This window comes from Squalius cephalus (assembly GCF_949319135.1).
Source record: "Squalius cephalus genome assembly, chromosome: 17".
NCBI classification, from domain to species: Eukaryota; Metazoa; Chordata; class Actinopteri; order Cypriniformes; family Leuciscidae; genus Squalius; species Squalius cephalus.
Window position 1 is genome coordinate 14695580 of NC_137138.1, and position 24332 is coordinate 14719911.

The 24332-nt window shown below is 37.8% G+C and overlaps 3 protein-coding genes across 7 annotated transcripts in view; 2 read left to right on the forward strand and 1 right to left on the reverse strand.

The window, feature by feature from the left end:
* tnksa (tankyrase, TRF1-interacting ankyrin-related ADP-ribose polymerase a) overlaps nt 1-12290 on the forward strand; it is a 99653-nt gene extending 87363 nt beyond the window's left edge. For all 4 annotated transcript variants that reach the window (XM_079847747.1, XM_079847748.1, XM_079847749.1 and 1 more), the window contains 11 exons: nt 1285-1394; nt 3925-4113; nt 4656-4893; nt 5986-6068; nt 8774-8894; nt 9013-9110; nt 9978-10052; nt 10177-10282; nt 10466-10652; nt 11680-11836; nt 11945-12290. In XM_079847747.1, the coding sequence (XP_079703873.1) occupies nt 1285-1394; nt 3925-4113; nt 4656-4893; nt 5986-6068; nt 8774-8894; nt 9013-9110; nt 9978-10052; nt 10177-10282; nt 10466-10652; nt 11680-11836; nt 11945-12031 (1451 nt within the window). In that variant the 3' untranslated portion in view covers nt 12032-12290. The remainder of the gene's footprint in view (nt 1-1284; nt 1395-3924; nt 4114-4655; nt 4894-5985; nt 6069-8773; nt 8895-9012; nt 9111-9977; nt 10053-10176; nt 10283-10465; nt 10653-11679; nt 11837-11944) is intronic.
* Nucleotides 12291-16140: 3850 nt separating this feature from the next.
* dusp4 (dual specificity phosphatase 4) lies at nt 16141-21997 on the reverse strand. Its single transcript, XM_079847249.1, has 4 exons — nt 20385-21997; nt 19351-19478; nt 18609-18828; nt 16141-16842 (listed from the first exon to the last, which is right to left on the reverse strand). Exons 1-4 carry the CDS (start codon nt 20758-20760, stop codon nt 16463-16465), a joined length of 1104 nt encoding a protein of 367 aa, XP_079703375.1. The 5' UTR covers nt 20761-21997; the 3' UTR covers nt 16141-16462.
* A 38-nt stretch (nt 21998-22035) lies between these two features.
* LOC307144688 (5-hydroxytryptamine receptor 4) overlaps nt 22036-24332 on the forward strand; it is a 77089-nt gene continuing 74792 nt past the window's right edge. Inside the window, exons 1-2 of one of the 2 annotated variants that reach the window (XM_079847252.1) lie at nt 22036-22078; nt 23111-23193. The gene's annotated coding sequence lies outside the window, so the exon portion shown is untranslated. Of the gene's footprint in view, nt 22079-23107; nt 23194-24332 lie in introns of those variants that run through there. The other variant, XM_079847251.1, reaches the window with a different exon arrangement.

The following is a 24332-nucleotide window of genomic DNA, read 5'->3' on the forward strand; positions in this document are numbered from 1 at the left end:
ATAAACCTTTTTACCCACAGAATAAAAAGCAGGTTGTAATGAAGCAACAAAAAATACTGGAGCAAACTACTAAACTATTTGTTTAAAAAAACATGCCTGGTGGGCTTAAAGGAGAACTCCGGTCAATTTTAACATTGAGCTCATTTTTTTGTAAATTTGGAGTGCTGTCAGTACAGAGAACAATGACAAAAATCGGTGTTGCCTACACCGAGTTATCCTCTTTTAAAAATTTGCACCCTGTTGACTTCAATGGGGCAAGTTTTAAACCTGCCTTTAGCCTCTTAACATCCTTGATGTGTCATTACAAGTGCACAGGTCATGTGAGTGATTCCTTCAGAGTGAACACGGGTGAATCTGACTGCAGTAGATGTGAAAGATATGAATAAAAATGATGTTATTTCAGCCAGCGCTCATACCTGTATTTACATCCTGTTTTCGGTTGAAGTCCACAGTAGTCGATTGTCGAGTTCGGGCGCATGATCGTACGTACTAAACCTATGCGCGTGAACTCGACAATCGACTACTGTGGACTTCAACCGCAAACAGGATGTAAATACAGGTATGTGCGCTGGCTTAAATAACATCATTTTTATTCATATCTTTCACATCTACTGCAGTCAGGTTCACCGTGTGTTGACTCTGAAGGAATCACTCACATGGCTGTGCACTTGTAATGACACATCGAGGATGTTAAGAGGCTAAAAGCAGGTTTAAAACTTGCCCCATTTAAGTCAACAGGGTGCAAATTTTAAAAAGAGGATAACACGGTGTAGGCAACACCGATTTTTGTCGTTGTTCTCTGTACTGACAGCACTCCAAATTTACAAAAAAATGAGCTCAATGTTAAAATTGACTGGAGTTCTCCTTTAATGCACGTTCCACGCAGTGACTTTCAATTCAGTAAATCTGACTGAAAACAGATGATTTAAGCACTTTAGCTACAATTTGGGGTTTGGGTCCATGTAGATTAATTATCATTTAGATGTAAATGTGATCTTCATCCTCATGTAAATTTGATTTCACGGTGTTCAGGTTTGTAATAATTCTCAATGGCACACTCCTCTCAACCACTTTATAATTTATGGCCATTATTAAAGGACGTACTCAATATAAAACACAGTGGGAAAAAAAGTTTTCAAGTGTCAAAGTTTCAAAAACACTCTATATACTATACTCTATACACACTATCCATACATGTGATATGGATTGGTGACTTGAGTTTGATGATAACAGATGGTTCATGGGCAGATGGATTTACATTTCTTTGCATCTTTTTCTCCACAGCTGGCTATAACAATCTGGAGGTAGCGGAGTATTTACTTGAGCATGGGGCGGATGTCAACGCGCAGGACAAAGGTGGCCTTATCCCCCTCCACAACGCAGCCTCGTACGGGGTGAGTGCAATTGCTGATTAAAAAGAGGAGTATTTCAGTGAGACTGGGACTACATACAGCCATCTGTTAAGCCGACACATGTCGTGCCTCCGGTCATGCCAGGTCTGGCAGGAAACTGTGCTGTGGGTACCTCAGATACACACAAACAGATGTAGATGCTGAATAATCCATGCATGTGCTCCTGAAAACTAAACACAAGGGCTTTTCCCCTCTCAGAACAAGTGCAAAGCTACACCTGAACCCCTCTGTGCTCTGATATAGCACTTTGTTTTCACTTCCTGTGACTGAGAAAATCAGTGTGTGGCTGTATGCAAAATGTGTTTGGACATCTGTGTTTGCTCTGCCAACAGAACCTTGGCTTATGCACTTTTAATGAGTCACTGCGGCTCCTGATTCTTTCAGGTGGTTTCAGTTGCATTTCCACTCGCGAACAACCCAGATGCTGAGATGATGCCATTTGCGAGCCTTAATCCACACTGCACAGAACTCTTCTAATACGTGATTTCTGGAAATCAAATCAAGCGAATTCAGAGAAACTCATTTTAGGTGGTGGTAGTTGAAGGTATTTGCCCTGTGGAGGTATACAGGGATGTGATTAAACCATGCAGATGGATGGGAGCAGATTGCGGTTACATAAACATGCTGGATCAGAACTAGCCTGACTCCGGCCCTCGACCACACTCGTATACGCTGCTGTCCAAGAAACAGGACCTCTGTGACTGGAGCGGGGAGATTCTGATTGGCTGCAACCGGAGTGGCAGGTGGCCCAAGCTTTTCTGATTGGCTAGAGGAGAGCTGGCGGCCGGCCAATGCTGGCTGACCTTGAGTGCGCCTCCCTCTGTTCATATGCAGCCTGTTTGTGTAGAGGCTGTCAGCGCTCGGCAAACACAGGCAGCTGATCGCAGTTCCATACAGTCACTGCTGCTGATGGGAGGGCGGCTCAGGACAAGCTCAGCCACACACACTGCAAACCACAACTCTTGAGTTGGCCAAAACCCAAGCATGTTTTGTTCTGTGCTTTCCATTGGTAGTGAGAATGTTTCTCATATGCCATTTAAAGGGATAGTCCACCAAAAAATTACAATTATTTAGTCATCCTCATGGTGTCAACCTCAGTGTTGTTATTGTTAACTACAACTAAAAGTATTTAAAAACAAAATAGTTAATTGAAATATGTAAAGTAAAATATTAGATAATAAGTTAAAGCGGAAGTGCTAATATTACTAACTGAAATAAAACTAAAACTGGAATAAAACTAACTGAAAATAAATGAAAGCTTTTTAGAAATATAATATATAATAAAAAAGAGTAATAAAAATAACAAAAGCACATACAAATTACTAAAATTAAAACAAATTTTTTTTTTTTTTTAATAAGACCAATTCAAAATGTAAATCTAATAGTATTCAACTCTTTCCCCACCATTGACAGAATTTTCCAGGAATCCATGTTTTCATTGTTATACAGTAGTGAGCGCTATTACGCATCTTCTGAAAGAGTACAGAATCTCCGGATCTAAAACACAGGTGAAGGATCAGAAACCAGCGATAGATGCATTGCTTGCACACTTGTAAGCTAACGTGATCTTCAAACATTAAACAGCATATAAATCAAAACTGCCTAACGTTACCGAATGAAATGTTGACTCAGTATGAGCTATAGGACTGTGAAGCTTTGGGGGGGTTGATGGACTCAATCTACTGGATCTGTGTTTTTTGTTTTGAAAATCCATCATTCTGAATCCAATCCGGATGCAGTCTTTAACAAAAACTTGCTTTTTGTTCAAAATGTTGCGCATTTTTTAAAATAAAACTTACCCACATTAAAGTGTTGATAAAAAAAAGAAGAATGCATTTTTTATATATGTTGTATGTTCAGATATTCATACAACAAAATATTCTTGGGGCCATGAAAGTGATAATTTGTGAAAATGATTAAAAAAAATGTTGGCACTGGTGGTCTTTAAAAAAAAAAAATGCTGGTATGAAAAAGATCTTTGTATGAAAAATGTTATCCTCCAGTCAGCTATTAACCGCTACCACCTGATCACGAAATGATTTGAACACGAAAATTGTTTGTCTAATTCATGAACAAATCATTTTATACTGATTTTATTGTCTGATTTATAAAAAAAGGATTCTTTGATTATTTTGAGTAAATCATATGATTGTTTTGAATCAATTGATTCACTCAAAAGAGTAGTTTGATTCTCAAATGGAACATACCGGTAGCTACTTTTCTCATTCACTTGCCAAGTAGAGCTAGGGAGGATGTCTATATTTTAAATCGATGACAGTTTACATTTTGGTTTGTTGTTTACGCAAAGCTTTAGAAGAGTGGTATGGACCACTTTAAAAATATAACTTGGTGACAATCCAGTACATGAAGTCTAAAACCAGGCAAACTTTTACACCAAACAGATCTTCTATAGAAAGGTCTATGCTTAATTTTTTTTTAAATTAACATAAAGGCTTTAAAGATTGTATATTGTACATTCATTTTGTTAATAAGCCTCTGTCTTCCCTTCCAGCATGTGGATATTGCGGCCCTGCTGATCAAATTCAACACCTGTGTAAATGCCACTGATAAATGGGCCTTCACGCCCCTCCACGAGGCTGCACAGAAGGGCCGTACGCAGCTCTGCGCTCTTCTGCTGGCTCATGGGGCCGACCCCACCATGAAGAACCAGGAGGGACAGACGCCGCTGGACTTAGCGACGGTAATGTCTTTAGAAGATATCTTTCACATGGACATCAAAGCACATATTTATAAATTGCCATTCATTAAACAGAGCTACAGATTTGCATGTCAAAACATAGGCCAGTTTAAACCCAACATCTATAAAAGTTTCATGCTCTGTAGGACTATTTGTTCTGGCTGTAAGATCTCATATGGTTCAGGTGGCATAGACTATCCTGAGAAATTGGGACATTTATCTTCTAAACACATGAGCTGAGGTGTTTAAACCCATATCCCCTGTGTTCAGGCTTGTGCGAAGCAAATGGTAAATCTACCATAACCTTTACTAATTGGGCTCTTGTGGCTGTGCTCATGCCAGGTGCTAATGACACAGCTGTTCTCATCTTTTATTGTCCAATTCTAGACCAAGAAGCCAAACTAATGCTATGCTACAACTACCGTCTAATTTATCCCCGCGCCCATGTGGCATGCTACTGTAACATGAGTATTAGATGATTTTAGTTGTATTTAAAACTGATCAGACACAGATTTCTTATGGAGTTTTTTCCCTCTGATCTCCAGGCTGATGATATCCGGGCGCTGCTGATTGATGCCATGCCCCCTGAAGCGCTGCCTAGTTGTTTCAAGCCCCAGGCTACGGTGGTCAGTGCCTCTGTCATCTCTCCAGCATCCACACCTTCCTGCCTGTCCGCCGCCAGCAGCATAGACAATCTGGCCGGGCCCCTGGCAGAGCTGGCTGTACCTGGAGCCTCAGGCCCCGCTGATGGGGCTACTGGATCAGAGAGGAAGGAGGGAGAAAGTAAGTAGATCATGTGTAGGTCTGCAACTAATTAATGTTTGATAAAAATAAATAAAATAAAACATTTGTTGTTGGATAATATAAAATTTCAGTTTAAAATTAAGAAATGATGCTATATATAAGTTGAAATGCTAACAAAAGTAATAATATTTGATAAGAACAATAACTGTAATGGGATTATAAGCAAGAGTCTCTTAGTTTTACATTTATTAAAAAATAATAATAATTAAAAAAAATAACAGAAATTATAATAAGATTATCTGGGCAGAACTTTCTACCTGTTAGCAGTTAAAACTTAGTGAAATATGTTGTGAAATGTTTGTTTGTAATAATAATAATAATACTACATGGTGGAGTAATATATAATACTGCCAGTAGCTGATTCTGTGATCACAGAGAAAAAATAAATTTTATATATATATATATGTATATATATATATATATATATATATATATATATATATATATATATATATATATATATATATATATATATATATATATATATATATATTAGTGCTGTCAATAGATTTTATTTTACATTAAGTGCACTTATGTGTAAGTGAAAGTACTGGTTAATAAAAGGTAACTACATGGGTTAAGGTTAGGTTTAGGCTAAGTATAGGTTAGGTTCAGGGTTAGTGCCTAGTTATTACCCAGTAATTGTAATAACTATAATTGGTACATAGCTTGTACATGTGGAACAGGACTATAAAATAAAGTGCTACCAAATTTTTTAATTGTGATTAATCGCTTACTTATTGCGAAATTAAGCGTACATCATTTATCTTGTTTAATACGTTAATTTTGTCATCATTTGCTATATCCAGCAAAGTAAACTATCAGATTAAAGGATGATTTTCACAAAACTGTAATAACCAAATGATATAACAAGGTATAGGTATTAATCAATTAACCAAGATAAATATATATATATATATATATATATATATATGTATGTATGTATGTATATATATATATATATATATATATATATATATGTATATATATGTGTAATTGTTAGTTAACCCTAAACCTAAATGTAATTAAGCCCTAAATGTTTCTATGAGATGTTTTTGTTTTTCTCTATAGTTACAATTCTGGATATGAACATCAATCAGTTCCTGAAGAGTTTGTGTTTGGAGCATTTGCGGGATATTTTTGAGCGGGAACAGGTAAGGTCACTTCCTAGGATCAAATCAATTTCAGTCATCTCAATCTCATCAGTTCCACTCCACACATTAAATTGCCAGCTGTCCCATGTAGAGAGGCCTGCTGTTGTTTCCTGAAGAGAACCCTAGGCTCTTCTCGTCAAAGTTATGTAAATGCGATGACATCTGTGGCCTCGTATTATCTCCTTTCAATATACTCTCTCTCAGCACCTTGGCTTTATAATTTCCAGTCATCTCCTCTTCAGCCGGAAGCTGTGAGATTACTAGCGTCTCCCGATCTTTATAGTTGTGAGAGAGATCCTGGGTGATGGGTCTGACCTCTACGCCTCTTCTTTTGATTAATACAGTTGTGCCGCTCCCTCACACTGATCTCAGGACTGTTGTTCCTCTGGCTTTTCTTCTTCTCGGCTTCGACTCAGTGAGGGTGAGCCGTGGGACGCGATTGGCACGCTGTGCCAGACCCGCCACTCATTTGCACATAGATGAACAGAAATGGTCTTGGCGGCCACCAGCTGGGAAGAGCGCTTGATGTGAGGGGCTGAAATCAGTTCTGATTGTGGCTTTAGTAAGACGCATTCATCTGTCTCACAGTGACTCACTCGTCTGCTCGCTCTCCATCTTATTCTGCCTCGCTGTGCTTATGGGAGATGGAGCATGAAGAGGCAACAGTTTTGCAGAGACGGTGCGACAGACTTGAGTGCAAATGAGATTGAGGACACGCTCTCAGATCTCATACGCGCACCAATGCCGTCATTAGATGCATCTGATTTAAGCCTCGGCACAGTTTAGAGCTGTCTCCTCACTTTACTAGAGCCGTCAGAAGGGCAGCATGCAAATATTTGTCATTTTTAGATGTCTTCTGTATGTCTGCTGCATTTCCACTTCCCTTTGAATAGAGATGCGTCATGCTGGTTGACCAGTTGACTAGTCCTACATTTGATAAATTAATTAGTGAGGTTGTCTAGTTCATTCTTATGTTCTAATGTTTTACTTTTAATACTTTACTTTTTGATTATTAGTTTGCATGGTAAAACCATTTTGGACAGCTGTGTCTTCAAATTCACCTGTTTAAAAGCACCACTCTTGGTTGGGTTTTTTGAGCATCCCACCATGAACACCACCTAATAAACTCATCCAATCAGGGACCGAAACAAAACCAGGTTAAAAACCATAGACCTTAATCAGGGTAGACGCCATATTGAATTTAACACGGATGAAAACAAGGCTGAGGGATAGACTTGCAGTCTTTACAGTGGCCTGCACTGAATAAAGGTCCTAGATCACATAATTTTCATAACTCGTGAAATGTTCATAACTCATTTCATAACTTGTCTACTAACACCAACAAGGATAACTATAACTGTAAATATATTCAAGTTCACACCCAAGCATGATAAAGTTATTTTTGTTATAAGCGCTGGCTGCAGTTGTCTGCTACTTTAAATGCTTAAACTCTACAAAGTCAGGAACATTTTTATTGGCTATCAATGTTTTTGTCGTTTATCAGCTGTTGTGTATATATATATAGTTGTGATGTGGACTTCCCTATTCTCATAGAGTTAAAATGATGATTAAAACTTTCTAGTTATAGTTATTTTTTATAGTTATCGTCCTTGATTAAGTCGGCTAGTTGGTTTTTGAAGGTTTCGCAGTAGTCTGTAGTAAATCTGCTGCAGTTCTTTTTCAGCTTTGGCACAAATGAAAACTTCACCAAAAGAATTAAAGAAAAATGGAATCTTTCCAGCTGTGACCATCACACCTTCACTGCTATAATGGCCAGTCCTGCGAGTCCTATCGATTGAAGTGCACAGTGCTTCCTGAGAGAGAGAGAGAGAGAGAGAGAGAGAGGGCAGTTGGCAGCTCCTGGGCTAATGGCTTTTGACAGAGCTATCATAGATGTGATGCATTGCCAATAAGTGGGCCATTGGAATTGAGAGTGTGAGAGTTTGAGATTACACAGGCTGAGGCTGAGTCAAGGGTGATGAGGGCTCATTCACTTCCATTCATACAATGCTGTTCAAAAGTATGATTTTTTGTATATTTTTGAAAGAAGTCTCTTATGCTCAAAATATATATCAGTTTGGGCATATTCATTGAAATCTGATATAATTTCACATGCTTAGTCCAGTGTGATTAAACCTTAATGCTCTCTGTAAGATACACGCTGACTCAACGGCTCCCTGCCTCAGTCTAGCATGCCCAAATCGCCATCTGCGTGTTTGCTTTTGTCTGCTTTGTACCATGTAGGAGGCATATTCAGCAATAATCATTCTTTGTGTTATGAGTCACACGCGATACTATCCATCCAAGCCTCCTGCGGCTCTAAGAGTTTATCATCTCAGTAGGAGGAAGTTTCACATACCAACACGCTGAGAAAATGAAAAATTGCACTGTTGGCTGTTTTTGATGCAGTCGAAATTGGACTTGAAATGAGATGCTTAATGGCATTTTTAATTTACATTTACATCTATGCATTTGGCAGACGCTTTTATCCAAAGCGACTTGCATTGCATTTCAAGGTACACATTTCCATTCTTATCAGGTCTTGCGTTCCCTGTGAATCGAACCCATTACCTTGACGTTGCAAGCACCAACTCTCTACTGTTTGAGCTACAGGAAAGCTTTTAATTGCAACTTCATGTGATTGGTTGTGCCTGCAGACTACTTTAGTTTTCCTTGATCTGATTGGTGTTCACTTGTTGTATTAGATTTCGCTCGATGTTCTGGCTGACATGGGGCACGAGGAGCTCAAGGAGATCGGGATCAATGCATACGGGCACAGACACAAACTCATCAAAGGCATTGAGAGGCTGCTGGGCGGTCAACAAGGTCAGCTCAGAAGCATTTAGCTCCAGCTTCTCTCTTAAACACCATCTGTTCATGACTAAGCAAACCACGGTGCACTGATGTAACTTATAGTTTTATGTGTTGGTGTGCTTCCTAACAGGTGCCAACCCATACCTGACATTCCACTGTGCGAGTCAAGGCACGGTGCTGATCGACCTGGCACCTGATGACAAAGAGTTTCAGTCAGTAGAGGAGGAGGTGAGAGTGCACTCCAAATCAGCAGATCTAGGAGCCTTTTCCTTCCAAAGCATGTGAAATAATATTCCAGATTATAAAATGGATAGTTCTTGTACTAATTATGCTGATATTTTTAGGCTTTATTTATGTGTGTATTTATTTTATGGTGATATGCAATTAAACATGCATTAACAACCTTCAACAACTAAAGTTTTTTTGTGATGAATATGGTTTTAATGGTGTTAGTGTGCAACAAGTTACAACTTATTTATAGTCTTACAGTATATAAACTATTTGTCGTCTTGTTTTATCAATTTTACTTTGCAGTAAAAGTTATTACATATATATATATATAGTCTTATATAACTTGCTTGTAGTCCTATTTTTTTATTATTTTAGTGTGCGACTAGTTAGTCTTTTTTATTTTAGTGTGTGATAAGTAACTTTTTAATAGTCATAACCTATTGTAATCTTCTTTTATTTTTCTTTGGTGTGATAAAAAACTGATTTTATTTATTTATTTTATTTTAGTGTATTTTATTTGATTAATTTTGTGTATTTTATAGTTATTTATAGTTATTAAACTTATTTGTAGACTTATTTTTTTATTGCTTTTTTTATTTTGTGTTAATTTACAACCTGTTTATGGTATAATAGAACTCATTTGTGGTCTTATGTTATTTTTTTTATTTTTTTTTATTTTAGTGTGTGAGCTATTAATTTAATCTTAGATACCATATTTAGCCTTAAGTGACTTAAGCTAAGTTAGTTAGCTCTCATATAACATTATTTAACATTTTATTTTACCCTATTGAAGGGCTGCGTGGTCTTGAATAGTTGTTTTTATGTAACATAGCATGTAACCAATAATTATGTTTTTGTTTACAGCTACAAAGTACGATCAGAGAGCACAGGGATGGTGGCAATGCGGGGGGTGTCTTCAGCAGGTACAACATCCTGAAGGTGAGTGTGCATTTTTCCATTTTTTTTTCTATTCATTCTAGATGCGTTTGATTAGTTAGTGTATGGTTCAAATGTTTGATGAACATCTAAGCAACGATGTCAACTTTGGACAATGTTGGTACAGATTCAGAAGGTGGTGAACAAGAAGCTGAGGGAGCGATACTCACACAGGCAGAAGGAGATCGCAGACGAGAACCACAACCACCACAACGAGCGCATGCTCTTTCACGGTACTGTTCCAGCTCACGGTCACGAGATGAATGGCCTGTTTTAAAAAGCTATTTGGGAAAGTTCAAGCTACAAAAGAACCTTTCTCTCCCATATCAGACTCAAAAGCTTCTATCAAACAATGTTATCTCAGCTTTCCAGTTTTTACATAAGAATAATCAACTTCCTTTTTCTTCATCTACAAGGGTCACCATTCATCAACGCCATCATCCATAAAGGGTTTGATGAGAGGCACGCCTACATAGGGGGGATGTTTGGGGCAGGGATCTACTTTGCAGAGAACTCCTCGAAAAGCAACCAGTATGTGTACGGCATCGGAGGAGGGACGGGCTGCCCCACACATAAAGACCGCTCCTGTTACATCTGTCACAGGTACATACACATCTGATTCTTCCCCTTTTTTGAGTCTGATGGCGATATCCATGGGCTTTTAAGGTTATCAGCTAGCTAGTAACTAGCTAGTAACTAAAATAACTTTTTTTATCGTTGGCATTTTATTTGATCTTAATATCTGGATGTTAGGGAGAAGAATTTTTTTTTTTTTTTTAGAAATTAATCTGTATATGCGATAGACATCGGTTATGTTCATTTTTGCTGGCTCCTTTGAAGGTATCTTGAGTAAAACGGCTCTATATTTTACAAAGCACTTACAAATGACCTGAACTGGAAGCAATGAAACCTGTTTTACAGAATACGGAAGTTTGTTGCGAAAGATCCTAGATTAGCTCTCAATATGATTTGTTGTTTTATCAATGATAAAACAGTAGTACTTACCCTAAATGACCAGCTGATGGTGCTGTCTATCCTATAATCCAGTGCTTCTCAACAGGTTTAGTACAAGTGTTTATTGTACAAAAGTGTAAAGAAAATCAGACATTGTATATAATCACAATCATGAACACTGATTAAAATTCTAATTACTAAAATGAATTAATCTAAAACTATCCATGGATGTAGGGTACTACTATGTAATCATTTATTTACACATAAGCTTTGATACATGTCTTATTCAGTGTGCAGAAAGCTCAAAGGTTTCCAAAGTTTGTGTGCACACACACATATATATATATATATATATATATATATATATATATATATATATATATATATATATATATATATATATATATATAAATATATAAATTTGTAAACCTTTGAGCTTTGGTATATATATTATTTAAATTATTATAGTATATTGTAAATTATTTTTTTTCAATAATTGTATTAATTATATTAGATTTTTTTTCAAATGCTGTTTTTAATTTAAATTATTGATGAATTATACTGTAATAATTATAATTTACAAAATTATTATTTTATATTATTATTATTATTATGATTTCATTAAAACAAAATGTTATAGTTTTATTTATTGCAAATATAATTGTGCTGTTTGCAGGCAGATGCTGTTTTGCCGGGTGACTTTGGGTAAATCCTTCTTGCAATTCAGTGCCATGAAGATGGCCCACGCTCCTCCAGGGCACCATTCCGTCATCGGCCGACCCAGCGTCAACGGCCTAGCCTACGCCGAATATGTCATCTACCGAGGAGAACAGGTGAGAGGGCTCAGATATTTAACAACTGAAAATACAAACGCACTACATTAAAACAAATATTTAAGGTAGTAGATATTCAGTTTGTTTCCTATTTTTGTGTTTTTGCAGGCCTACCCAGAGTACCTCATCACATACCAGATCATCAAGCCAGACAGCACACCTCCTTCCCCAGCAGCGGCGGAGCAGAAGTCATAGTCTACGCGGGTCCCAGATCAGCGGCCCTGCAAAACACTCAGACTGTTACCCAGACATTTCACACACATCCACAGACGCCTCCTCATGTTCACTCACCCGTAAGCCTCTGCACTGCCTCTTTAATTTGCAGTTATGCTCCATTTCTGTCCTCGTGAGTGTTTACAAGAAAGAGTTGCCTTGGCTGGCTGTGTCCTGGACCTCCTCTTCAGGTCAAAGGTCAGGACATAGGCCACAGCGTTGCTTCAGGGCTCAGTGAAAGGACTGCTCCGTGAAAGACAACAAGTGACCTCTTCCCTGTCATTTTACGTGATCTAACACTGTTCAAGCATTAGCTTACTTTCTTTGAAACGGTTTTACTAGTACTGTGATTAATTACCCATTTTATTTTCATCAATATGATTCACAATAACAGACCACGTCTCAAAGGATCTGACATTTCAGCAATCCTCCTTTCCATTATTGAAGTTCACTAAAGACCCAGAAAATCTCTTTTTTTTTTTTCTTCTTCTTCTTTATGCATTGTTGTTTAAAAAAAGCCTTAGAGGGGTTTTAAAGCAAAAAGAATGTTGTTGCAGAGACCAGAACTATTCAAAAAGCCTTTGACCACAAAATAGCAAAATTATTATTTTTTGTTTTGTTTTGGTTTTTTTACACATTTTTTACATATCTTTGCACAGGAACACTGGTCAGAATGTCCCATTCCATTGTCATAGCATAATCGGAAAATGAATCTTTTAAAAAATTTGCACTTTTAAGCAGGACTTAAGTTATTCAAAATAAAATAAGACATAGGTTAAAAAAATTCCAGTAATGTACAGGTTGTGTAACGGACAATGCCTTTGTATAGCTTTTAATGTTGTTTACTGATTCAGAGTGGGGTTTTATTACTGTAGTACTGTAAAGGAAGTGGGAATTTTTGCTTTCAGATCTTTTCTTCAATATTTTCGACGACCATGTGACTCCGCTTTGGAAGTCGTTCCTTTTGCTTTTGGCTTGTTTTGGATCACAACCACGGGAATTCCTAAATCTTGTTCATTCCAGTCCTGTTTCTCTGGGGTCAGAGAAACGTCCCCTCTTTTACGAGGGTGTCCGTAACATTTTAACTGTTACACACTACTGATATCAGCATTCATGTTACAGAATGAAATGAAGGACATGGCTCTACCTCTGGAAGTCTCATGGTTTGGTTGCTTTGCTCAGGTGTAGTTTGTTGTTCTGTACATGTGTACTGGAGGACATCTGCCTTACTCTTGGACTCTCTGTGTTCAATCCAGAGAGAGAGAGAGATAGAGAGAGCAGACCTTTCTTCTCCTCTTAGTAGTATGAGCACAGACATGGCCACTGCTCCCCTCAAGCCAATACATGGGAGATTAACTCCTGAACTATTTCTCAATTCTCTGAACTGTATTTTTATTTTATTTCCATCTTCCTGTGAAATTTAATCAGAAACGGCTTGTCTACCGTAAGCCATCTGCGGATTAATCAAACACTCAACCATGTAAAATGGTCTTAATAAAGTACATGTCATAAATACTGTCTGCTCTCTTTTTTTCACACTTGCTGAACCCTTATTCAGTTTCCTTATCAATTATAGTATAGTAAATCAAATAATATTAGGTCATATTTTTATTATTTAATACTTTTTATTTTACAGTACAATTGGATTGGGGGGGGGATGTAAAAAAAACGTGCATCACAATAAGTGTAATTGATGGTCAAGAAATGTGTTCACTTAACAGAATTTTAACAAAGTTTAGTGACAACATGTTAATGTTTACATGGTACAATGACTTGTAGGCTACTGTTTTTATTATAGCTTGACACAAATTTCATGATTTCAATTCTTGTGATTTGATTCCGATCTTGATTCAATATTGACTCATTTGGATAAATATTAGGTACAGTAGATGTTAATTTTTCTCAAGAAAAAAAAACTCACCTAATACTGTAAACAGAGCCCTATGAGCTGGTATTATTAAAGGTTAAAAATAACAAATTAAATTAAATATAGGCCTAATGCGTTAATTTCTTTTACTTTTGACATAAGTAAAAATATAATAAATATGTAATGTAGCCTAATGCACATATTTAGCTAAACACTCCTCTCCTAGCTATTTTTTTTTTCTAGGCAACTAACGTGCTATGGTCATTAAATGGCTTTCCTGAGGTATGCTAAATGTTATGAGACAATTGGTCTCCTGTTGTTGTTTTTTTTTTTTTTTTTTTTATTATTACTATTTTTTTTTTTACCTCTTTCGGTGGTTGAATAACACTGATTGATCGATATTATGTATGAGGCATACATTTCGGTAAGTTGTACTATATAATAGCTGCTTTTGTTCATTCGCGTTTAACTAGTAGTAAAGAGTAAGATCGGTTTACGTGCCGCTTGAACGGAGGCGCTAGAGCGATCTGTCACGTCACATTTACGACCGCCAAAACGGTATTTGTTGTTTGAATTTCGTAATAAAATTGACAGAATCTGAAAGCTGAGATTTTTTTTTTCATATCAAAAGTAACCTGCTCTGTCTTGTCTGGCAGTGTCCTCTTTGCTTCGCGATTTTTCTCTGGGTAAGAAAATGGTTGTGTGGTGTGAGAGCGTGTGGAAAGTGTCGACTGCGTGAGAGTTGGCAGCCACACTTTACTGAACCCTTGTGAAGTAAGTTAGGCCTAACGTTACATGACGATATATTTAGAGGCCTAACAGTGCAGCTGCATTCATGGAAAGTCCTGGAATACCTGGAAATATCAGGTAATTTTAAAATGGAAAAAAATTACTAATATACAAGTTGTAGTTATGCTCTGCTTTGAAATATTCAATCCAATTCGCTTTTCTGTAGAGTAGCATTTGAACTAACGTTAATCATTCGAACGTCTTCATAAAATTGTCTGAATAATTCATTAGTGAATCGGTCTGAATTAAAAATCACAATTCAGCCATAAATGACTGGAAAGGTCGTTAAATGAATATGGAGATTCATTGGTCAAACGCTGGCAAGTGGCAACCCTGTTTGTGTGATTTGTTGCTATGGTACATTTCAGCTTCAACCTAATTTATCACATTTAATGAAATATTATCAGAGAGACATTATTATTTTTTGCTTTAAACGTTTTACAGTTTAGCTACAGTGTGTCTGATGGTTAAGCGGAAAAATATGATCAAGGAACACACCAGTGTTTTGTTTTCCAGCGAACTTCTCGTTAAACAAGTGGGAAGGATTGAGTCAGAATTGACCATGACGTGAATGCAGCTAACAGAACACACGTTAGAGGGCGCTGTGGCTCTTCAAAAAATAACTTCTATTGAACCTATTCAAAATTCTACACTCATTTATCAGATAAAAGCTAAATCACTTCTCCTGCATAATAGCGCGCTCTCTTCTTTTATATCTTTTCTTAGTTCATGTAAGATATAATGAGATGGCTCATGTTCTATTCATTTTACAAAATTATTGCAATATTACTTACAGGCCTACTGCTATAGAGCAAAATATGATCCTACAGATTTGTAGATCTGTAGATTTTGTTCTTCTATACAATTAAATCACGCCACACTTTCATTAGAGAACACAGTTTATATTTAACAATGACAATCGTGAGATAAATAAAATGTACATATAATACAACAGAACATGGTAGAGTTAAAAAAAACCAAAATCCTAACCCTCTGAATGATTATTGCCATGAGCGTTCAGACAATAACATTTCACAAGTACAGTAAAAATTATTGCATTCATCTCATCAGTGATTGACAGACAAACAGCATGTAATATGCCAAAAAAATGATGCTCGGTTAAACTTCAATTCCGGTTGCTAAACAAACCTCAAATAAATTTTGCATCACTTAAAAGTGCTATAAAAGGTGCCCACAATCTCATAAAAAAAGAAGTAGGTCCCAACACACATACACATACCATCTGCTATATGGACTCTTCAAGTTTCCCTCACAGAGCTTCTCAGAGGGGAATAATAAAAAGCAAATTGACTCATAGGAAAGTGGCTTCCCAATAATCCCATTCCCAACTTCCAGTGTAAAAAGGTTCAGTGTACAACCCAGCATCATCATGTCTATTAATGAGAACATTCCATGCGGAAGAACGCCACAGTCATTGTTGGTAAGGCATACAGCAGAAATAATTCATAAGATATTCCCGGTACAAATTGGCAAAGAAAATCAGACGTTTAAAATCGTGATCATACAATATAACAAAAGAAAACAGAACATACAGTGCTTTGGTGGCGACTGGGAGGAAGGAGAATCAGGTTATTGCTCTGCTCTGTGACAGGAACGGATCTGTATTGCAGATTGAAATGCTTTGAATGTCTCGTTCGCGATCAGTCCCAAGGAAAGGTGAGTAAAAGTGTTTGTGTACCTTCTCTGTACAAGGCACTGACAAATGCTAAACGAACTTGATGAAAGACAGCAGTGTATCAGCAGCTTGGTGATGTTGTGATGGGACTCTGTAGGTACGTGAGGCTGCTGGGCTGGCTGTGCGTCACCACTGACACGGGGAAGCTGAAGATGAAGGGTGACGTGGGGGTGGAGGAAGACTTGGGGCCTAGAGTGGCGGAAGGGCTGGCGGCCTCTACAGAACAGGAAGTGGCCAGGACCTGCGACTCGAACTGCAGGAGCTGACCCATGAAGCTGAAGTTGGGGGAGATGATACTGCGCCGCTGTTTCACGAACTCGAAGGCCTCTTCCAGACGCACCCGCTTCTTCTTCATCAGGTACGCCAGGCAGATAGTGGCCGACCGCGAGATGCCGGCCTGACAGTGCACCAGAACACGGCCGTTGGAATCTTTGACAGAGTCTGAGGAAAGAGCAGAGAGTTTTGTTAAGCACAGATAAAGCTCAGATGAGTCATCTTATCGCATAAGCAGTGAAGCGGACGCCCGCAACTTTTTGAAATATCATTGAAAGCAATGAGGCATATGTTGATTCGAAACCCGCTCTGAAGGGTTCACTTGAGTTCATTCAGCAAACAATTAGTCAGACTGATTCGAAAAAGTGAATCTTTTAGAACTAGCTATTCATTAAATAAACCGGCGCAGACAACTCAAGTTTTTGGGAATCAAACTATGCTGATCATGGGTTACTTTTGGTTTTGCATGCATCCCTCGAATGGAGCTCAAAACAAAATATTTTATGTCTCATTACATTCAGTTCTGGCTGCAATCTCACAATCACTACTTGGATAAAAAAAAAAAAAAAAAAAATTTGAAATTTGTGCTTGAAACATGTCTGGAGATTGAACAGTGAAAACTAGACCGACTATGAAGGTCAACCAAATTATTATTATTACACTGTAGAGTGAGAATGTAAAGTGTTTTTCAGTCAACACTGGATTTAATTATCTCCTGTGCATCACTAGAATCAAAAAGCCTATCCAATCAGACAAGAGGGTTTCTGATTGACATGTAAAACAACCAATCAATAAAATATAAACGATTAGTAATTTATAAAAAAGATACAAATAAAATAAATGAACAATTAAATCTAAAATAAAACGTCGCTAAAATGAAATCATAAAATAATACAACATTTTCAAAACTATAATATCCCTGTTACTTGTTTAACAGTTTGATATACGCAATGATCTGTGTGTATTATTACCACTCAAAACACCCAATAATAAGGACAATGCATTTCTAGAATACATGTATAACTGGTTTTTACACATTCACCAAAAGCTGATAGTCACAGTTGGACAACAAACACTCAACACGCCGGCAAAATGGTCTGGGGTGGAATTCACACTCATAAACACAGACACCTCCTGCTATAACTAATAAGCTGCCAATTAACAAAAAAATGACGTGCATGGAACAAAGAGAAAATAACCTCGGTATCAAAATATTAGTCATATGTCTTTCTTGACTGTCTGCATATATGCCTTTGCACAGCCATACACACCCAGATCTGAGGTAACTCCAGTATCAAGGCACCCCTGAATGGAGGATGAGTCAGACTCTGGTCCCTAAGCTCTGCACTCTGACGCATACATACAAGCACACACACACACACACACACACACACACACCTAGGACGGTGCGATCAAATGCGGCAAGCCTTCTTGTGGGCCTAGCTTTAGTGCAGAGGATGCTGAGCTGAAATTGGATATACAGGACACCCCCCCCCCCCCAACCTCACTCAGTTGCGGAAACCCTTTTATAAGGAAGACCCACCCATACCGCAGCATTCCTCCCGTATTTTGCACCTTTGACGTGGCCCTTTCATTTTAATCATTGCATTTATCTATATATCAAAACACATTCAAACATATTCTTCAAGCTTCTTTATACTACATGCACCAAGCTGAGCTATTGTAATGGGTGCTAGCCTAAAAAGGAGGGTGTTATTGTTGCAAAAGCTCTGCAATGCAGATAAACGTGTTAATTGCTGATTAAATGCATATCATTTTCAGTTAAAAGGACCTATAACGACCAAGACTAATTTACGGACCAACGGTTACACCTACCCTAACCATCCAAACCCCAATTTACATACATGCATGCATACATAAAATAAATTAGGCTATATTTTTTAGTAAAAAAAAAAAAAAAAAAATCATCATACCTATAAATTCAATGGCTTCGATGAACCAAGAGCTGATGTCCTCCTTATGGTTGTCTTCCACCGGGATACACTTGTACTGGTAATCCCCTTCAAAATGGTTGGGGCAGTTTGAAGATACATTCAATAGAGCAGAAATGCCCATACGATCTAGCATGTCCTTTTTAGACGCATGGAGAGCACTGCCAAGAAATAAAAAGGGGAGGATTTCCACAGGCCCACCCTGTAATAGAAAAGGGACAACAACTTAATTAATAATATTACATATTTAATATATTTGAATAATAATAATAATAATAAATGCATGTATTAATTAAAATCTAAATGGTTTTATTAATTTGTCCTTATATTCATCAAATTACAGGCCCTTCTCAATAAATGATGAAAAGCATTTATAACAGATTACACTTACACCTCCATTTGCTATAAAAAGGTCACTCTAAAAATGTCCGGTTTATTTATTCGGGAAATTCGTATTGATTTGGCCCGCTGTTATGTCATTGGTGGCCTGCTTAACAAGCTGTAGAGACAGGAAGTGATCGATGTGGGAATCAACACTGAAGCGTACTGGAGTGTCTGACACAGTACACCCCCGTTTCAGAGGAAGGCCGGACGAACGCACTCAAAAGTACTGCTATATCAGCCGGAAAGAGCAGCGGATGACAGCAGTCAACAGGACGTTTAATGTTACACAATGCTGCCCATTAGCTGACCTCAAAGTATCCAACGCTGCTAATGTAGTTACCTGGTCATGCTGGGGAGTTGCGCAGAAGGTGCAGCTGGTCTCCACACTGGACTGAGGGCTGGATACGGGCAGTGTTTTGGTTTTCAAACAGTAATCGGGATACTGTGTGGAAAATCTGTCGTAGCCTCCTATAAAGTGAAGAAGGAAAAAAAAAACATGTTAAGGCATTTGTCCAAACTGTATCCAGCTTAAATATCTAATATGAACTGCTGAACTGTTGGCCGTTTAAAGGGGTTTTAGGACTAGCCAGGCCAGCTTGAATCATTTCATTTGAATGAATTTTATTTGCCCTTAATTGGTATTTGAATGGGATATTTTTTATTGTTTTGAGGTCAGACACTTTTTGAGGTCATTTACACTTAAGAGACCACCTTAACACAATTTTCACATTTCAAGAACACAAAGATAATGCAGTAAGTGACTGATCACTTGTAACATTTATTAACCATGATAATCTAAAAAAAAAAAATCGGACATTTTAATTTAGGCCCACTCTTTTCAGGCAAGCCGTAAAACATTTTGAATACAAATAGACAGTCTTAAATTATTATCAAGCCTCGCAATTTAACACACTGAAAGCGGCATACATTTTTAAAATGCAGGAATCTCTATTAAAAAAATGTGAGGCATATTTAATAGTTGGTTTGTGTCTATGAACAGGTGGAAATTATTGTCAAGGTGTGAATATTCTCTTCAGAATGTGGGGGCTGAATGGTTTCTAAATGGTCAAAGGTGGTCAAGTTGGAACATGTTACCTGGTCAGCCAGCAAATGACCAGCCTGGACCAGCTTAGACCAGCTATACCATGTTCCAAAAACAGCTAGGCTACTATCTTAAGCTGGATTTTCCAGCAGGGAATAGCCTACATTACATCATTATCTTAGAGCAGACATGATGCTTAGATTTAACCACTGTCAAAACATCTATACAACAGATATTTCAGAGCATGCAGCTTTATTTCAAATAATACGGTTGCATCAAGAAATACAATAACACAATCATTTTTTTCCCGTGTAGTGTAGATTTGAATTTACCTTTTAGCAGATAGACTTCTGTCCTATATGTATCCCTGCACAAAGCGTTATGCACGAGGGTGATTGTGCTGTCTTCTCTCATAGTGTTTGTATCGGAGGTCCGCTCATCGTACAAGATCACGGCGGAGTACAGCCCTGATTTCAGACGGGCTCTCGCTTCGTCGTCACCGGACAGAATCTGGTCCAAACTGACGGAGCCTTTCGCTCGCCTCCGAACTATTGTGTTACAGCGAATATTTACGGCACCGCGAAGGTGACCTGCGCTGAACGCTAGGAACGATCTGCAGTCCAAAAGAAGACTTTTCGCACTGTCGTCCTTCATCAACCTCTTCAAAACGCTGCAATCCATTTCACTAAGTTCGTCCATTGTGACCATTTTCCTCCTCCGATGGGGACTGGTCACCGCCAAATTGTGGTTTAATGAAAAGAATACGTCAAATCCAACGTTGGCAGTGCGCAGTGTAATGTTGTGTTACCCTCCTGAGAGCTTTACTACCAGAGGCAGTTCTCTTTCCGTTTTATGAATGGGCTTCAGACGATCGCTCCATAAAAGGATCGCGACGTCACAATGGAGATGACGTCTGCTACGAGCTCCATTCACAGGCGCTCCTCATTCATGAGAGTCAGCGACGATCGATGGTGACCGCCGTCACCTTCTAAACCAGAATTCAGCCGGCGAATGTTTCTTTTGAGATGACGAAACTGTTTGCTGAAATTAAATTTGAAGAAGGTCTAAAGTAAACAATATGTGAAAAGAGGATCCATTAACATGGATGATACACCCACGGCAAAACGACGACCAAATAAAGCGCTTGTAAACACGAATTCACTGTGTACACAGTTTTATTTGAACAAGAATATAAAAATAGCATATACAATCTGTTAATTAGTTAACTGTAAAATATTTACATTATATAGATTATACATTACATTATATACATTATGCGTTTAGAAGAAGCACATAATGAACTGTCATAATTTAAGGGAAAATTATAGGCTATTATATTTTTAAATACTTTTTTCAGGCTTTTTTATTAGTTAAAAGTGCAATTATTGAAAAAGGGGTGTTCCCATAATTCTCTTCGCGACCCATCTCATTTGTTTATATATTGAAAACGGCGCGGTAGGAGGCAGTTAGTTATTCTTTGTATATAGGTATATTGACATAGCAACCGCGCCCTGCGAACATTCTGTCTCAAAAATTTGTTCCAAACTGTGTGATACTGTATATTGTACTGTAATATAGGCTATTAAAGTGTTTTAGGTTTTATTTTATGTCGTGTAAGTAAAACATATCCACATATCCATTTTTATCCACAACCTAGTTTTGTGTAACAGGCCTAGGCCTACTGATACGGTTTGTTTGTCGAATAGCCTAGATCATATAGGAGAGATTATTTTTGATTATTTTTACACACATCGTGTGGTTTCCGTTGTTGGTAAGTATGCTTTTCAAAAAATGTTAAGACTTTGAGTACCTTGATATTCAATTATTTTATAGCCTAATTAAATCAATGTAGGCCTACTATTAGGGACTGTAATCTGATCACTGTCCTATATTATTCACGATAATCCTCTGATAACTGGATATATTTTATGGTCTTGCTATGTGTAAAGAGTTAATTATATCTGATTGATTATCATTTCCCTACAGGAGGTTTTAGGAACCTGTCTGCTTTGATGGAGGCATGTGGGTGAGTTCTTTATTGACTCATGGGATTAAGAAAGCCCCTAGTTAATTAGTTAACATGGTTATCAGTAAAGATAAGCCTTCAAATGCTGAGCTTCCTCTGGTGGGGTTTACTTATTTCAGATGTCATCTGTAAAATGAAATAAACATTTGTTAAACAAACAAAAAACACAACACTTTATATGATTTTATTTGAAAGCAAATTCTGCCCTAATGGCACTTATTTTGTATTAGTTTTATGTTTAAAACACATTAATTCTAAAGTTTTCTTAATGAATTCAAAGTTACATTCCCAACAACCAATTAACACAACTTAAACATATAGGCCTACTTTTTTTATTTTAATTATTGCTTCCATCTCTATGTGTGGATTTGAAGGAATGGTTTTGCATTTTAAAACATGCTGTGTTTTTCAGTTCCTCCGGATCTCGAATATAAAATATTTGCATGATTTAACACAAGCTTGTTCATGAGACGCCTGTATTTGCATAGTGCTTTGCCATCATTGCTTCAGTTGAGCATATAGATAGGAAGGTTCTCTATCCAATAGATGTGTTAACGTTATCATATGACACATCCTCCCTTCCCCCCTCTGCTCCAGCAAAGCTGTGAACGTGCATGGCTTTGCATTCATTTGTGACGGAAAACAATTCATTAACACTTTCTAAATCAAATTGTGGAGTGTTAAAGAATTTTTACTGCTAAGTGATTTTAGTCTAGTCTATTTATTAATATGCCATTTATTTATAAAAAGTGTGAAATCTTATATTTTCCTGCTGTGTCCATTTCATCAGTTCTATAAAGTCCAAATGTGTAGATATCTTCTTAAAGCAGTTGTTTTGTTTGGATAATATATAGACCATAGACAGGTTTCAAAATTAAATGATATGTGAAGCACATCTAGACCACCTTATAAGCAAGGTAATATTATCCAGAGAGTAATTTGCACAGAACAAAAGGGTCTTTATTTTTGTCATGACAACTTTCTGAGTCTTTGGCATGGTAATGTATGATGTGTTTGGTCTTTGCGGAATAGATCTGTTGCTGTTGGTTATTGCTGCTGCAGAGCAAGTACAGGACTTGCTACTGGCAAGACATACATGACGCTGCTGTGAGCAAGTAAGAAATGTTGCTGCTGCACAATATAGCCTAGCATACATGAATTACCTGTAGCAGATCTATACAGGTGGAGCTGGGGAAGGTGGAGGGTTTCTGAAATGTACTGTACTGCTATAGCAAATGGTGACAAAGTATTTAAAGGTTTAGAGCGAGCTCAATGGCTGCTGATACAGCAGAAACCAAACAGCTGTGCCCTAGAGAATGACGTGATTGCATGCTTGAGTTAAGGACCTATCAGCCCTCAAATCTAGATGACAGAACTTTGTATAAATGAAAATTAGCAATGGGGTCCGTGATATCAAAAGGTTTGAAAACCCCTTGCTCTAGACAATGTAAAGAGATTTGAATGTCTCAGAGTGGAAAGGAGTTGGTGACGATTCCTGGTGAAGCCATGTGGCCTGTCGCCATGGCAGCTCAGTGCACGTGTGTAGTGCTCTGCGTTATCACGGGGGACCATGGGTAAATCATAGCTGTCATAGCAACGAAGCGATGGCACATGAAGAAACTGCAAAAGGATGATGTGGTGACTCTGCCCAGGGGAGGAGCAGCCACTTTGAGCCGAGCGCTTGACGTCAGACTCACCACCACATCTGTGATGTGTGTTTATGTGTGAGGATTGATAGCGGGTTGGGACTGAGGCTGATTTCATTTTTATAGTATGGAGAGAAGGATGCTATAATCTGAGCATTAGGCTATAGCTATGCTTTTTCACATGTAGCCTACCATTTGTACTCATGTGGCAAACAGGAAGTGGTTTAGTCCTGGGGTATGGAACATGAGTCATTGGATACAACACGGTCGACCTCATTATACTGGTCCCACCCAAGAGTCATGTGCTCTCTCTCTTCAAATCATTCATTAAACATACATACCCCTGCGTATTCAACCCATTTAGCCATTTCCTGTGTGTACAACGGGAAGATGCTCCCTTGAGAATGTCCTGTCAGTTCAGAGACTGTCACTTGTGCCTGACTCTGCGCGGTTTTTCTTTGTATGCATTGTTCGGTTCATGGTTTTCAAGGATTTGACTGGTCTAGATCATGTGACAGATGATTTTAGGCCAAAATACTGAATAGTTTGAAATGAACAGCAATTAATTCAGGAAGAGGATTATTTTCCCATTTAAAAGTTAATAGGTT